Source organism: Ips typographus, linkage group LG9 (genome assembly GCF_016097725.1).
Source record: "Ips typographus isolate SLU linkage group LG9, UJ_Ityp_2.0, whole genome shotgun sequence".
Classification (NCBI taxonomy): domain Eukaryota; kingdom Metazoa; phylum Arthropoda; class Insecta; order Coleoptera; family Curculionidae; genus Ips; species Ips typographus.
In genome coordinates, this window is record NC_138430.1 from 9589215 (window position 1) to 9604909 (window position 15695).

The window sequence follows — 15695 nt, forward strand, 5'->3', positions numbered from 1 at the left end:
CATCCATTTGTGTGTGTGTGTGTATCTACAAAAACCATCAACAAACGAATGTCTCATAAACCATATCCAGTTATAATGTTCCAATATAATTTCCGTATTATTAAGGTGGTTGTGACTGGCACGATCATTCCTTGCCCCCAAATCGGGGATGTGCCACATATCGAACGAAGATTTATCCTGCGATAAACTGCCTGCGCTTGTATTTACTATCCATGATTACCAACATTTACAGGAATAGCATACACTATGTGGAAAATCAAATTGCCAACCCTTAAATCAAGTTATTTTTCAGACAAAAAACGTTTTTGATATCATCCTAATTTAGTTTGATTTTCCGTACATTCGTTTCTTTTTGCAATTTAGAACGAGTTTCACTTAGTCGATAACGATTTAAGGAAATTGATCATGTTGGTGCACGCACGCAGTTGCAAATCTTAAACAAACCATCAAACGATTGATTTAGAGATAAAAATTGCAGTATACAGAGTTCAGACAGAAAACTGAACGTATATTTAATTAATATGATTCATCAATAAGATTATTAGTTAAATAAAGCTTTCATGTTAAATCCACTATCTACAAATGACACGAAAATAATAATGTTCAACTGAAAACTCGTTATATCCAGTTTATCTCTTTAGCACTGAATTAATAAAGTCCAAGTCTAATAATTAATTGAAATGAAGAGTAGAACTCGACTTTTATCGCATAAAACTGCATCACAATATAAAAATTACAAAGGGCCAAAGTCTATTGCGAAACAGCAACAACAATGCCTTAGCAAATGGAAAATTACATGATTGCTTCATCGTATCACCACGTGACCGGGTGCAGCTACAATTGGCTTATTTTAGCAATGTAATAAACAATATAGCGCTCTTTTATGCCACAATGTTTATAAATGGGCATGTTTTCGTATTGAATGTTACATAAGAAGAAGCGAAATTTTTAGCGGGTGGTTGTAAAACAAACATGTTTTAATGAGTTGTTTAAGGAGATTTTAGAAAACGATGACCCGGTTGAGGATAAAAATGCAAAAGAGCAACCAAAGCCAGATTTGCGTTTAATAATTTGGCCCGGGAACGGCAAAGAAAAACACGATTTTAGGAAAGTGTGAAAAACCTGAGCAGAGACATCGCCAAACCGATCGCGTGATTTCGTGTCAAGGAAAGGGAGAAAGTTGTTTTTTCTTTTACTAATGACGCTTATTTGAAATCTTTCGATACGTTTGTCATGTTGGGGATATAGCCAAATTGTAACAGTTTCACGGAGAAAACGATTTTGATTGGTTTCGTATGGTAATATACCCGGAAAATTGGATTTTCTATACACGAAAACCTGAAAAACTATCGTGACCCAATGAAAACTTTAGTTACAATTCTGATGGCAAATCAATTATATTCACATCGTAGTTAACTTTTTGTTCCCCTTTCATAATAATTATATTCTAACATCTACTCTCTTTAGTACTTTATCGTAACATACATGACATGTGTCTAAAGTATTATTAGCAATTATTAAGCAAGTTGTTTTAAAGTGTCCAAATAAGTGGATTCATTAATTATTGTTCCCAAATAAGTGACAATATTAGATTACAAATGAATAAATATGAATAAATATTACTTCTAGGTAATTTCTAAATAATGCAGTTAGAATCAACATACACATTTATTAGTTTTTAAAAAAACATGAAAAAAATGTGTCTAATGGGGTTTTTGCTATTATTGATGGACGGTACTAAAACGGGTCAAAGTGCCAAACAAAAAAAACTACTTTTACATTCGTTTTATTTAATATTCTATCATAAACAGTGGAAGCCATTGATACAATGATACCTGTAGACGTACATTAAATATTTCCGCGGTACGTCTTAACACAATAAAAAAAATAACAAATTTTTAATTGCTAAAAATAACGTTTTCTTGCAACACTTATGCACTAACTATAACAGATAAATTCGGATGCAAACAGCTACCTATGAGTGTTATCAGTTGTTTGTGTCGAGAAAGTTTATAAAAATAATTATAATCATCATCTTTAACCAAAGATTCACTTTATACAGCTCAAAATTTGATATAAACTTACAATAAATAACGTTAAACTAATATATGGGTCAAAAAGTGTAAACATATTTCTAAATACATAATAAATTTAGGACGGACTACGTAAACTACAAACAGACATATTCGTACTTTTAACATTATAAACTTAACATATAAAACAATGCCAGACAAATTTGAACAACAACCAGTATTAAAATAATAAATTATCACCATCGTTCCATATATCTAAAAAGGTCTTTTATCTCTCTCCTGGTGCAGTAATATCTAACGTACCGGTGATGTTAAAGGTCGAGGAAACTGGTCTTGTTTGCTCCTCATAAAGCCCAACATGTTCTTGAAGGGTAATTGCATGTGATAGTACGCACAATAAGGGAGAGGATCCCAAATTGTAAATAACGCTTCCCGTTGATCCAAAACAGTACCTATCAGCTTAGTGACTGTTTCTAGGGATGGGTGTCTTAAAGTATTCAAGACTGTATCCGGCATTTTGTAGGTTCCACATCCGTTCACTAACGGACCAGAGTTCTGACGGCTAAAATGTCGGCATGGCCGCCAAACTAAACGAGGATGTACATTGGTATAACAGATATAAGGCAAGGAAACTCCAACCCTACTGCTTAAAGGCTTTATGGTGTTGGTGTCTTTTGAAACTACGAATCTGAAGCCGACATGTCCAGTAACCGGCCGTAAAAGTTGTAACTTGCTGAAAAAGTTTGTAAGCCACTGATTGATTTCAGTATGATCTACTGGCATAAGACCGTTGCTAGCTGCGTCCAGTTTACAAGTAACATTTGCTATAACTTGAGACTCTTTAACAGTGGTGCAGGTCAGGTAATGGTCACCTTCCAAATCTTGAACAACTACCCAGGGTCTTTGTTGGCTGATGTCATTAGGCAGTTTCAATTCGCTTCTAGATAGAGGTAACACTACTTTACCTCGATCCCTCAATCCGCTAGGCCCAGCAGTTGACATAACATAGTTCCCTATTCTGATAGACCCAGTGTCGTACAACTTATAAACATCCTCCTTGGAAGTAACCACATAGTAGTTAGGAGTGCTAATGTTGTACTTTTCACACCGTTTCAACACTTCCAAAGTGTCATCCAGCACCCATACTTCTTTTATTCCAGGACAAAAGCAGGTGCATCCTAACAGCTCCAAATGGGGCTTCGCAACAGCATCATAATAAGCTGGGGTTGTAGCACTTACCGGAATGTAATACACAGCTTTTTCTTTGTCAACAATTTCACACAAAGCCCTAACGTAGTTCTGCAGTTGGTCGCTGGTTGGTTTAGGAACAGTGTAGAATTTGCTCACTGCTGTAGAATATCTTGCCAGAGCAAAAATTCCTTGAACTTCACATACAACCACTCTAGCTCCAGCTGAGTAGAAGTTACGAGCTAAATGTAAAGCTTGAATTGTACTTCCTCCACTAATTAGTACGGTACGCTTCTTCTGCTTCTTGGGACTTTTAGAAAAAACCAACGACAACCCAAACCGAATTATGTTTAGTGGTAACTGGAATAGCTGAGAAAAGCACCAGAACCACATCGAAATCCAGAGCATTGGTAGAGCCAGGATTATTTGCTTCCAAGTTTTTGGTAGCAGGCTCACGATAACCGCTTTTGCAATTCTCAACAGAAATATTGGGTACCACCCAATAACAGCAGTTAGTGTGGAACATGTTTTCTCCTCTTGAGAGCTGGGTTGAGGCGCGAGGCTTTGACTCAAAACTCGAAGTTCTCTAGCCTCAGAGCGAATAACAAATGGCTCTCTAATAAAATTCCCTAAAGATGAAGTTCTTCTTAATCTACGCTTTTTCAAAGTGTTATCCGGGGACGTGGATTCAGGTGTGTAACATCCAGGTGAATTGGGACTTTGCAATCCAGAACCACTGGAACTGCTTCCAGCATGGATGCTTTCATTGCTGGGCCACGACACTCGCGATAAACTTTCAGAGTTGCACGTTGGCATTTTGCAAATAAAAAAACTTCACTAATAAATGTTTAGCACCACTAAAACGACGAGTTCCACAAATTAGAAAAACGAAGTAAACGATTAATGAATTGTTCGGCGATCTTATAGCCGGCGCTCTTGCACTATGACCGCTTGAACGATTGTGTTCCCCCTCTCGTTATGATTAAAGTTATTGTGGAAATCCTTTCTACAGCAACAATTATTATCATATTTATCACCCAACTGATTAGGTGTTAACCTCGGAATTAACTAACCCCTCTAATGTATTAGACCACGCTAAAAGACTGATCAAAGATGAATGAGCCTATAGTCGTCTAAGGTAAGGCTTAAGTACACTTTATAAACTTATCGCATAATGCGTCTAGGTAAATATACAATGTTGTGGAAGGTAAGCATTTAGGTAATTAATAAAATAAATATATTGTTATAATAACTGGAGTATGATTGATGATATTACATTTTATTTTATAAGTTGTAGGTATCCTAGTTAAGAACTAAACCTTCCAACTAGGAATGAAATAATGAAAATCAAAACATTGATTATTATTAAAATTTTTGACCTTTGAAATCAACCAATTTAGAAACTAGATTTCACTATTAAATAATTAGGGGATTATTTCATTATAGATTAAAAAATGCAATATGATGCAATTGATATTGACAATAACAAATAGAGAATATTGTAGGAGCAAAATTCGTGATAATGGGCCTACAAAATGAGCTGCAAGTTATAGTAATCAAACTGGCTTTAAACTTGTAGAAAATGTTATAAAACCTCGTGTAAAACATGTTAAAAGTTAATATTTTCAACAAAGAGCTTAATTTAATAAACTTACCTGCACTTTTGGGGCTTTTCAAAAGAACCGGTGAAACAAAATGGCAATGGCCCAAGAAGCTAGGATGTCAAATGTCAAATTGCAACAAAATACTTGAAAATAGATATCCCATGACGCTCCTACACTTTTTTCCTTAAACAGTCATGTGATACTTGATCCTGCCCTAAAATCAAAGAAAAAATAATTTTTGTTATTTTGTATTTTTTCAACTCTTCAACCGTAATTACTAATAAGGATTGTGGAATAATTTAAATTAAATACTGTAAAAGTGGTTATTCAAAACAAAACATGTAAAAAAATAGACAATGTTAGGCTACCTTTGAAACACAAGTTTCTTCAATGAAAATCTTACTTTCATAAAAACCTTACCGCTTTCTGCATAAGGTCGGACACTAATAGGCATTCTATGAGCCATTCTGTGTGATTATTGACTTTTTTTATGAATCATTTGGAGATTTTGCCTTTTATGCTTGGATATTTGTAAATACAAACAAAAAACTAACCTAATTCGTTTGTTTTGTTTTGACATTTTAGAATTCTAACCAAAGAATGCTGAAGTGAAGCCAAACCAAAAGTTGCAAAAGATTGATTTGTGACTGTGAGGCATTGAGACTATTGAGAGGTTAGTCAAGTGAAGGAAGAAGATCAAGAAACATGAGTCTTAACGGTTTTAAGATATTTTCTGATGTAGCAGTACTGTGCAAGGAGATAAAAGACAATCCCTCTTGTGTTGAAAACATTAAAGAGTTAAAAAACATAATTTCTAGTTCTCCACCCTCCTTTGTAAAATGTTTATCTAGGTTTGTTATTAGCGGTTTCTTTCCTTATATTTCAGCAGTTTCAAAGAAAGAAATCAGGTAAGCTTTCAATTTTCAATCACAATTTAATAGTTTTCCTCTACCTATTACATTATTTTTAATTTATCTATTAAGTTTTAATCAACTGTTGTGTCTCTATCAAGTCTAGAAAGACTTCAGTACTAGACATTGATATTTTCTTTCATATTTCATTTTGTTGAAGAAGCTTTGAGAATATTTTTTTCTTTTTAGCCTTAGCCTTCAAGATAAGCAGCAAGCAATTGAGACACTGAATGAATTCTTCATTAAGTTTTCAATTGATGAGCCCAATATTTTTTTAAATTTTTATACCTTTCTACTGCTAGAAATCTATGATTATACAGATCATAAAGGTATGTAGGCATAAGACAACTAAACAGGCTACATAGACTAGAGTCATAAAATATCAAGAAATCAACTAAACTAATTGCTTTATTTTAGTTAAAGCAGTTAGTGAAGAATTCAAGTTGTCAATAATAAAATGTATGACTAGTTTAATGAACAGCATTACATTTGAAGTAATAGAAACTGTGTATATCAAGCAAAATGTCCCTAAATTTTCACAAATCATTTATGTGTGCAGTGAAATTGTGAAAAAAGAAACTGCTAGGAACCTTAGGTGAGTTAACTAGACATCACTTGAATAATTAAAATCTCTTATAAATTATATGAACAGATCAGAAGCAATCAATTGCATTATGGCCGCGGGTGGAGTTTTAAAGGACACTGATTTATCTGACCAAGTGCTTGGCAGTCATTGTGCTGATACTTTTATGTTTTTTCTCCCTGGATTATCAAGCACTTTGATGGAGGTGGCCTTGGAAGATCAAAGAGTTGGCCACAAGTTAATTACTGTAAAACATCAAAGATATATTAAGATTTTCTATTAAGTTTATATTTCTGCAGCTGGCCCTCAAAGCCTATGGAAGAATAATCTCTCTAGTGGTGAAGGATTACAGAGCGTCAGATCAAAAAATTGTTATCCCAGAAATGACTTTGACAAATTTGAGTCCATTTTTAAAAAATAAATTAAAAAATAAACAGGAAATTGACGAGTACCTTAACTCGACACTTAGGAATGTACAATGGTACAGGAAGACCGACGAAAATTTGAACGTGACATTGAGAAAATTAACGCGACTGACTTATCACAGTCACGACAGTGTCCGAAGTGAGATGGTGAGTATGGCAGGCAAAATTATCAAACATGGAGCTGGGTAAGTCAAGTTAATCAGTTCATTTGGAATTTTTCAAAGTTGCATTAATCTAGGACAATACCAATGTCTGCCAGCACTTTGCTTGAACACCTAATCATTTTATCTCAAGATTCAAATATTGAAATAGCAAAGAAAAGCAGTGACATTATCACTGACTTTTCCAATAATTTAACATCAGATAATTTACCATCAATATATGAACATTTGGAAGATGGTTTTTACAACTCTATCACCAGTTTACCAAGGAATTTCAACAGTGTTGGTAAATACTGATAGGATTAATACCACTTCTTATGGCTCTAACACATTCATTGTAGATGACGGTTCAAAAACAGCAAACTTAAACTTGCTGCTCGGCTATGTAAAATTATTTGGAGAACATAATTTAAACAGAATACTCTTATCTCCAAATATGTTATCAAATTTACTTCAGAGTCTTTTACACATAACTGAGTTGGAGACTTGTAATGTCAGCCTACTGGAGGACTACACTTTACCTGATTTCTCTTCTGATTCGACTCTAAAACAACCTTGGATTAATTTCCGACATTTTCAAGACGATTCTGTTAAGTTTTGTTTAAGTGAGCTTTGCACAGCATTAGCATGTAATGGTTGCTTTGAGGCTTTATTCGACTTATTAGTAGAAACATTTCTGTATGATGTGAACAAGAAGAAGGAGTCCGTTTATCTGCTAAACTGTCTCATTACAGGTTTATTGGTTTTTTTTAATCACAAGGGAGGGGATAAATCATAATTTGTTTTAAGGTCTTGGGACCATGTCAGATTTATCCCAATATTCAGCTTTACTGAAAAATGTTGTTAACCTGTATACAGAAGAAACATTGAATGATTTAAGTGTTGCTCTAGACCCAGAAGAATACTTGCTGGAACAAATTCAAGATAATATAAATGTAATTGCCTTGATTACTGAAGGATTGGGAAGGGTTAGCGAAGTTTTAAAAATGTCGTTTCTACCCTATTTGTTGAATGTTTTGTACTTGGTTTTGGAGAAAGCAGGTAATAAATAGAAAACAAACCAGTTGGGCACCCTGTATATAAATATATCTTTCAGGTTGCAGTCATCCTGTAATTAGGGCATCCGGTTTATGGACCCTAAACAAGCTTACACACAGTTGCGGATATAATGATGTAACCCAACTAATCCATTCCAATTTTCACTTTTTTTCTTTCCAAGTCAATAAAAAATTAATAAAACTGAAAGAGAAAGAAGGAGTCCTAAATGTGCTTTCTGTGGTTCTGCAATATTGCAGTGTTGATGTTCTTCTTCCTATGAAAAGCGTTATTGAAGAAGTATGTTTTAATTAAAAAAAGTGGTAAGTTTGAAATTTAATGGGATGTTTTTAAGGTGCTTCTACTCTCTTGTGATAAATTTAAAGAAGAATACGCCACTGCATACCTGAAGGTCTTTAAAATGTTTGTAATTAGCTTGCGAAAGTGGTACAAAATTGAATTAGTACCTGAACAAATTAAGTCCAGAAAACAGAAGGAAAGTGAACAAGAACATTTCAAAGTAACTGGAATAGACTGCACTAACGACTTTTCTGACGACGTAATGGGTAATAAAACTGCGGAAGAAATGTATCAGGAAGATTTAGAGAGGCAAAACGCAGATGTGGACACTATCGATGAGGATGAACAAAAACCTCAACCACCTTTACAGGTCCAATTAGCGGCACTGATATTGAAAAGAAGTCTTCACTTTTTGCCGTCAAAACAGCCAACTAGACGATTGTTGGTGCTGGAAATTCTGGAAAACGGGATTGAACTGTTAAAAGAATGGGAGAATGAACTGTTGCCGGTCGTCCATCAGATTTGGTCTCCTCTGGTACAACGTTTCCAGGACGAATCTGATTATTTAACAATGAGAAATAGCGTTCGACTTGTGGCCACTTTGGCCAGGCTGTCCAAGGAGTTTATTAGGATGCGAGTGATCAAGTAAGTGCTGACTATTGATAATTAAATTAAATGTTTGAAAAATCTTGATCATTTTTTCGGCTTTTTTTCAGAGAGTTGTTACCAAAACTGAAAAATCTACTAGAAAAATCAGCTCAAACCAGTTATCTAAAAGATAAAGGTTCCGCGTATCGTTACAGTCAGCAGTACAAGTTTCAACTGGAAGTTTTAACCTTAATTCCAAACATTTTGTACAATTTGGATGTGGATGGGGTCGTTATAGAAGATGTGATTAGCAGTGTTATGCTCTACTTGTCTGATAAGCAGCCGCAGCAACTTCAGGTTATATTTCTGAAAATGTCGTTTGTTTGGTCACTTAAATTACTCTTTTTTTAGGTTGCTGCTGTGAGCTTCTTTAAGACATTGGCCCAGTATGACAGTGATGTAATCAAAGAGCAAATAACCAAACTACAAAATCTATCCAAAGAAGAATATATTAAAAATCTGGAACGCATTGATGAGAAGTATTTGGGTGACTGAGAGATGTGAATAAAAAATATAAAACTGCCTTTAAACTTATTCTGTATTTAAATATTACAAAAAAAAACATTGCACACTTCTGACCGATTACAGAGTTACTATTTTACAAAAGTTTAGTTACTTATAAAAAAATAACAACTGAGTTTTACTCTAATAGTCTGAATTATCAATCTTAGTCTATTTTAGAAAGAAAAAACAATCGCCAGTCTTAAAAAACTAACACACTTGCAGACGTACGAACCACTAAATTGTACTATTCACTTGTTCGTGTAATAGGAGGTTGTTTATTTACAATAACCAGTCTCAAGACAAAACCATGTGCCGAAAAAATTGCACCAATAAAATTATAGTGTTAAATACAATAAAGTAAGTTTTGGAAATAAAATAGAAAATGTACAATAAACATAATAATCGGGATTTGAACACATGCTATAAATTAGATGTTATCACAGATATTTACATATTATACTAATCCCATATTAGTTGTAGTGAAAGATATAAAATATCGGCTTGCGTAAATTATCTCAGAAGCCTTTAAAAGATATCACAAAAAACATAAGTTAATAATTTTACCTCTGTATACTACAAAAAAGAACTCAAGTGCTCTGTAAACTGATTTTTTATCCTACATCAAAAATAGTATCTCCCTATGTTATAAATAAAATATTCAATTTAGTTGCTGTTGCAGCAAATCATTTAAATTTTAAATAATACAAGTTTATCTGTGAATCTTCGACGAATTATACGCAACAAAGTTTGTATCTGTCTCTCTAAAACAATGCCATGTTAATACAAACTCTTTTGCTTAAAATTAGTCAAAGATTCACCCCTTAAAGTTTGTACAAGTACTTAATAAACACCCTGTACATAAAAGTGTTCTTTGTAAAATAAGGAAATAATTTTGGACATTGGGTTAGAGTCAGACTGAATGCGGAAGAAAATTTGTAATTTATGTTCGAATATCAAAAATTATTTTCTACTATTATTTAGTACGTTTACGGACGATAAACAATTCTGAATAATAAATAAAATAGACGATACTGCAATCCAACCACAAAAACTAGTAAAGTTTTCTAAAATTTTCTATAAAAAGAAAACAATAATATAGCAACTAATTCTCAGTACTAACAGGTTCCCTAGCATGATGAATTTGAACGTGTTTATTGTGATTCGACTTGGTGGTGGACGTTTTGCCGCAAATATGACACGAATACGGCCGATCGCCGCTGTGCACCCGCATGTGATCCTTCAAATAGTAAGAACGATGAAACGACTTACCGCACACGTCGCAGTTGTACGTTTTTTCGTTTTCGTGCTCTTTGACGTGTCGCTGACAGTTGTACTTGCGGATAAATTGCGCCCCGCAATAGTTGCACGTGTACGGGCGCAAGCTTTTATGCGAGTTCATGTGCGACACGTAATCGCACTCCCTGATAAAGGCGGCCTTGCACATTTCGCACTTGAACGGTTTTTGGCCGCGAGTTGCGTGCGTCCACTTGTGCAATTTCAGGTTCCACTTGGTCGTAAATTCCTTGTTGCAAATCGAACAACTAAACGGTTTTTGTTGGCTGTGAGTGCGAAGGTGAGCGTCCAGCGACGATTTGAGGTAGATACCTTTGCAAACTGGACATTCGGTATTAGACTGCAACATTTCACAATAATTCATTTATACATTTTGGAATAATTCATTTATTTTTTTATATATTTACTTACCATTGTAGGATCTCGATCGTCAGGTAAATATTCAGCATTATGCGCCCTTCGCATATGCCTAGTCAAACTGGCCATGTGAATAAACTTTTCGCTGCACTGCGTGCATGACTTGGGCTTGTCGTCGTGGATTTCTTTATGCCAAGCCAATTTCTTTTTAGAATGAAACACTTCGCCACAAAAACATATAAAGTCCTTCGTCTTTGGCTTAACCTTAAATAGTTTTGTTATTATGATTGTCCTTTAGTATTGAAAAACCAACCATAAAGTGATGTTTATTCCGATGCTGCACTAAATTTGAGTGTCGTTTGAAACTCTCCGGACACATGGAACATTTTATAGGCGAATTACCAGTGTGACAGTTCCTGTGCTCCTCCAGTTTCTGTTTGACCAGGAACGCTTTATCGCATAAATCGCATTTGAACGGTTTAATCCCCAAGTGACGAGCTGTATGCAGTTTCAATCCTTGCCGTCTACACAATTAATTATTATAAAAACACTTTACTGAAATCTAACCTTTGAAAACCAACCTATAAAATAACTTTCCGCACATTCGACACTCTAAAGGATGGATTTTAAGATGCTCATTGTATTTGTGCTCCAAATGAAACATTTCATCGCAAATTAAACATTTTACCACTTTGGATTTCAGCCGTCTATGGAACTCTCTATTGTGAAGCAGCAGCTCTTTTTTGGTTTTAAACAGGAGATCGCACGTTTTGCATGAGTTGATTGTAGGAGGTTTGGTTTCTTCTTTGATACCATCTATATTTTCTAGAAAAACACCGATTGGCATTCAGTGGCTTAATGACGATTTATTAAATTTCATTTGAAAGTTGGAAAAATTTGGTTTTGTTTTAAATCAAAGAGAGAAACTTTGTTAAAGTTTTAAATCTTAATTCTCAAAAAAAAACTTACCTAAACCTGGATCGTCGACGTCTTCACTAGATTCCCTTTTCAGGCCAGCAGTAAACACACTATCAAACTTGGTCTGAGTCTCCTTCTTGGTACTTTTAGGTTTAATAATCAATTTTTTCACTTTTTTCTTATTAACATCCAAACTTAAAGGCCTCAACGGCAATTTGCCTTTGCTCGTCAAAGTACTCGATGCACCATCCTTAGTTTCCTGTTTTAATACTGTTACATCTACAGTGGTTATGGTATCTAGAAATTTACCTCCTTTAATACAGAGTGAGTAAATATATATGGGAACCAACCTTTCCTATCGGACATTTCAGTATAAGTAGGCACTTCTTCATTATTGCTATCCCACGAGTTATTTTCATATCCTACGGCGCTGCTTTGGCCCTGATAGTGTTGCATGTGACTCCAGGTGACGTCAACTGAACTACCCATGCTCTCCTGACCGGACAATTCGCCTCTCGGCGGCATTTTTTCGTCCGACCGGATATTGACATCATCAACGCTCGTATCCATATTCACAACGTTCTGCTCCAAAACTTCAATACCGTTGTCCTCAGGTCTGGACGGAACCATGGGCAGACCGCCGATTGTCATTAAAATCGGCGGATTTTCGTGTCTGACCGACTCGTAATTTTCCGCCGGCGGTATAAAGGAAGAATTGGAGAAATCACCAATTATTACACGCATTCCTTCGTCGATGTTGAGGAAATCCATACTCTCCGTGTTGTTGATAATGTTAGCAGACGTGTAAATGGGTTCGGACTGTAAAAGCATTTACAATTTGTCGGATTAGGCTCAATGCATTCTTAGCTACCTGTTCATATCCTTGATGTTCTTCAGAATTATAAACGCTAGATATGTTGCTTCTCTGGTCAATGAAAAAGTATTCAGAACGATTTTCCGATAAAGCGGATTGATGACATTCATTTTGAGATCTTAAATAGGATAAAGTTGGTAAATCATTATGAGGTAAATTATTATTATTAGTAAACTAAACTGCTCATTGATACAACAAAATTTTTGCTCATTTTTAATTAAGAATCAGGACTGTCCTTCATTTTGTCTCAAAAAGTGTTTAGTAAGAAATATCAATCAAACCCATTATTGAAATTCAAGAAATTGCAGCATCTTTCTCTTTACTCTGTATAACGGTGAAGAAATCACTGTAGGGCAAACTGAATTCCTTATTAATTAAATTTAGCTGAGACATTTCGGTGTAGTTCGTTAAAAAATGCCAAAAATTCTACTTTATCGATCCTATCCGCGAGGGGTTTATTTAAATTAAAATTTTCACTTTAATTTTTGACTTGTCTAGCACTGTTATTACGCACTTATGAACTAAAGTAAATATTGCAGAATTACCTTATTTTGTGACTAGTACCTTTAAAAGACACCCTCTAATTATTTTAAGGAATCAGGCTTACCTAGGAGATAAATTGGCACCATTTTGCGTCTGACAAGCTTTATTCAAATCCTGTGGAAACGTCCAGTCCGCGCTGGACCTATGAGATAATGGGCTGGTAGAAACACACTCCTCATTGTGATTGTCAACACTATCATTCTGATAGTGACAGTCCTGACTATCATGTTCATGAATAGTGGAATCATTGTCAGATGAGCTGTCACTGGGCAAGTAAGGACTTTCTGCCCTTTCTTGTTCATCTTCCATTTTACTTTTATACATTGAGTCAGGTATACCTTCACTGTCACTACTTAAGAGATCTACAATTTTTTAAAAACTCACAGAATAACTATTTTGCTTGACTAAGCCACCTACCATTCTCATCTAATTCTTGAATTTTAATATCAATTTCAATTTTTTTATCTTGTTCAGCTGATTCTGATTGACAACTGTCTTCAATAAGTTCCTCTTCCTCATTTCTAACTAAATCTTCATCATTATCTTTATCAACAGGTTTTTCACTCACTTCTTCTCTTTCATTTTCTTTTTCCTTAACTGTACAAACTTCAGCTACTCTAGGTGTAGAATTGCTCACCTGTTGAAAATTACTCCACATATTACTAAATTAACTAGTCCAAATTTATTACTAATCATCTAATTAACACAATAAAGATGTTTATACCACTTGTTTACAGTGGCCAATATATTTACCTGGCCTGCACAAGGTATTTCAAATGGTAAAGCCCTTACATTGGGTGGCATACCATTACTAGACATAATCAGTTGCTGCTGTTGGTAAAAGTAAGGCATCATCTGTGGATTGTAGACAGCAGGAACCAGATATTGTTGTGTGAATGGATTAAATGGCATTGGAGAAACATTAGATTGATGTGGTGATGTAGTGCTCATGCTTTGTTGATACATAAAAAAATGGTTTCCAGGTCCCATTCCTGTTGGATGTACTGCCACCTGATTGGTGTATGGTGCCATTTGGGCAACTGGAGGTTGAGTGTGTGTTATTGCTACGAAATTATAAATATTGGTAAGGCCAAATAAACTACTGGCTATATTATCTAACCTTCAGGTATATTTTCATCACCTTGTCCTTGTTGAGAAAACTGTGCTTTTGGTACATTTTCAAACAAAGACAATTGCACCAAAGCATCAATGACCTTTTGCTTAGGATGGCTAGCCAAATGTGACTTTAAAGTGATTCCTGGCCTGAGGTACAATGTGCACACAGGGCACATTGTTTCATTACCTTGTTGCATGGTGACAGTGTGTTTTACTACTCCAAGTCCATATTAAAGAGATGGGGGAAGAAATAAAATTAAAAAGAAAATATAAATCTTTAAAATGGAGATTCACAGTGTGAACATTTTTGATGCTAGGAAACCTGCAATAAAACATAATCCTTAAATGCAATTTAGACCTTTATCTCAGATAACAAATTTACATTTAACTCTTTAAGTTATTTCTTAAAATAGACATTTGTGAACTGATAAACAGTGTGTACTGATAGGTATTAAAATACTAATTAGGCCATAGAAAGCTGGACAGGAAAAGAAAGTATCTGTACCCTTTACATACTCCACTATGAGTAAATGATGTGGGGTTCATTCTCCCTTTTGAATGATTATTATAATATTCCAAAATCAGGCTCACCTGTCTAATATCATGAATGGATAACTGAATAGCTGAATACATGATAATTAAAGGCAAGTCTAAAATGGAGACTGTACAAGAGAATGTAGAGTTGAGTATTGATTTGCTCAGTAAAATCAATGTGAGGCACCAAAAGCAAATAAAAGTGTGTGACAACTTTTATATCATTACTAGCAAAATTGGGCAGGGTTTAACATTTAGAAAACTTGGGTTCTCTTGAGTAAATGAATAAATTCCCAGAATAAAGGGGATTCTACTACTGATTACACTTAATTTCAAGGTTACTTTTAATGCCCCAAAATGGTCAAAGGGACCGTTTCTAATCTTCGGAAACCTGATAAGCGTAAAGTGGCAACACTGTGTTATAATAAATACTCGCACTAACCTGTTAAAAACCAGAATTTTGGTCACAATTTGCGTTAAAAGTAATAACACTGCACCTTAAGATGCACCTCAACCTCATAGATGTCAACCTTTTTTTTACAAAATTACAAATGTCTGTTTTTACTGTTGTCGCTTGTCAAATGTCAAAACACTTTTGACAATGAATACACACACAACCACCAACATTAACGACTTCGAAAAGTTACTAGTTACTAGACTGCTAACTA

At 34.8% G+C, this 15695-nt stretch overlaps 4 protein-coding genes across 6 annotated transcripts in view; 1 reads left to right on the top strand and 3 right to left on the bottom strand.

Annotated features, from left to right (window-relative positions):
* Root (ciliary rootlet coiled-coil, rootletin) overlaps positions 1-5372 on the bottom strand; it is a 23369-nt gene extending 17997 nt beyond the window's left edge. Inside the window, exons 1-2 of the mRNA XM_081987530.1 lie at positions 5246-5372; positions 4877-5039 (exon numbers count right to left, since the gene is read on the bottom strand). The gene's annotated coding sequence lies outside the window, so the exon portion shown is untranslated. The remainder of the gene's footprint in view (positions 1-4876; positions 5040-5245) is intronic.
* Positions 1771-4181, bottom strand: LOC145734269 (uncharacterized). Its single transcript, XM_081987546.1, has one exon. It carries the CDS (start codon positions 4035-4037, stop codon positions 2328-2330), a length of 1710 nt encoding a protein of 569 aa, XP_081843672.1. The 5' UTR covers positions 4038-4181; the 3' UTR covers positions 1771-2327.
* On the top strand, positions 4228-9422 carry Tti1 (Telo2 interacting protein 1). 2 transcript variants are annotated; one of them, XM_081987532.1, is made up of 13 exons: positions 4228-4359; positions 5411-5733; positions 5926-6065; positions 6154-6331; positions 6389-6566; positions 6619-6929; positions 6983-7191; positions 7247-7639; positions 7695-7946; positions 8002-8240; positions 8296-8885; positions 8957-9185; positions 9240-9422. In XM_081987532.1, the coding sequence occupies exons 2-13, from the start codon at positions 5531-5533 to the stop codon at positions 9381-9383; spliced, it is 3066 nt and encodes a 1021-aa protein (XP_081843658.1). In that variant the 5' UTR covers positions 4228-4359; positions 5411-5530; the 3' UTR covers positions 9384-9422. The 2 variants fall into 2 exon arrangements, with proteins under 2 accessions (XP_081843658.1, XP_081843657.1); XM_081987531.1 differs by lacking the exon at positions 4228-4359 and adding an exon at positions 5109-5356.
* On the bottom strand, positions 9409-15621 carry LOC145734261 (uncharacterized). 2 transcript variants are annotated; one of them, XM_081987533.1, is made up of 12 exons: positions 15470-15621; positions 14498-14815; positions 14131-14441; positions 13795-14014; positions 13442-13739; positions 12832-12952; positions 12311-12779; positions 12012-12257; positions 11624-11867; positions 11356-11566; positions 11097-11306; positions 9409-11025 (listed from the first exon to the last, which is right to left on the bottom strand). In XM_081987533.1, the coding sequence occupies exons 2-12, from the start codon at positions 14688-14690 to the stop codon at positions 10495-10497; spliced, it is 3054 nt and encodes a 1017-aa protein (XP_081843659.1). In that variant the 5' UTR covers positions 14691-14815; positions 15470-15621; the 3' UTR covers positions 9409-10494. The 2 variants fall into 2 exon arrangements, with proteins under 2 accessions (XP_081843659.1, XP_081843660.1); XM_081987534.1 differs by lacking the exon at positions 15470-15621 and adding an exon at positions 15085-15431.
* Between the last annotated feature and the right edge of the window lie 74 nt (positions 15622-15695).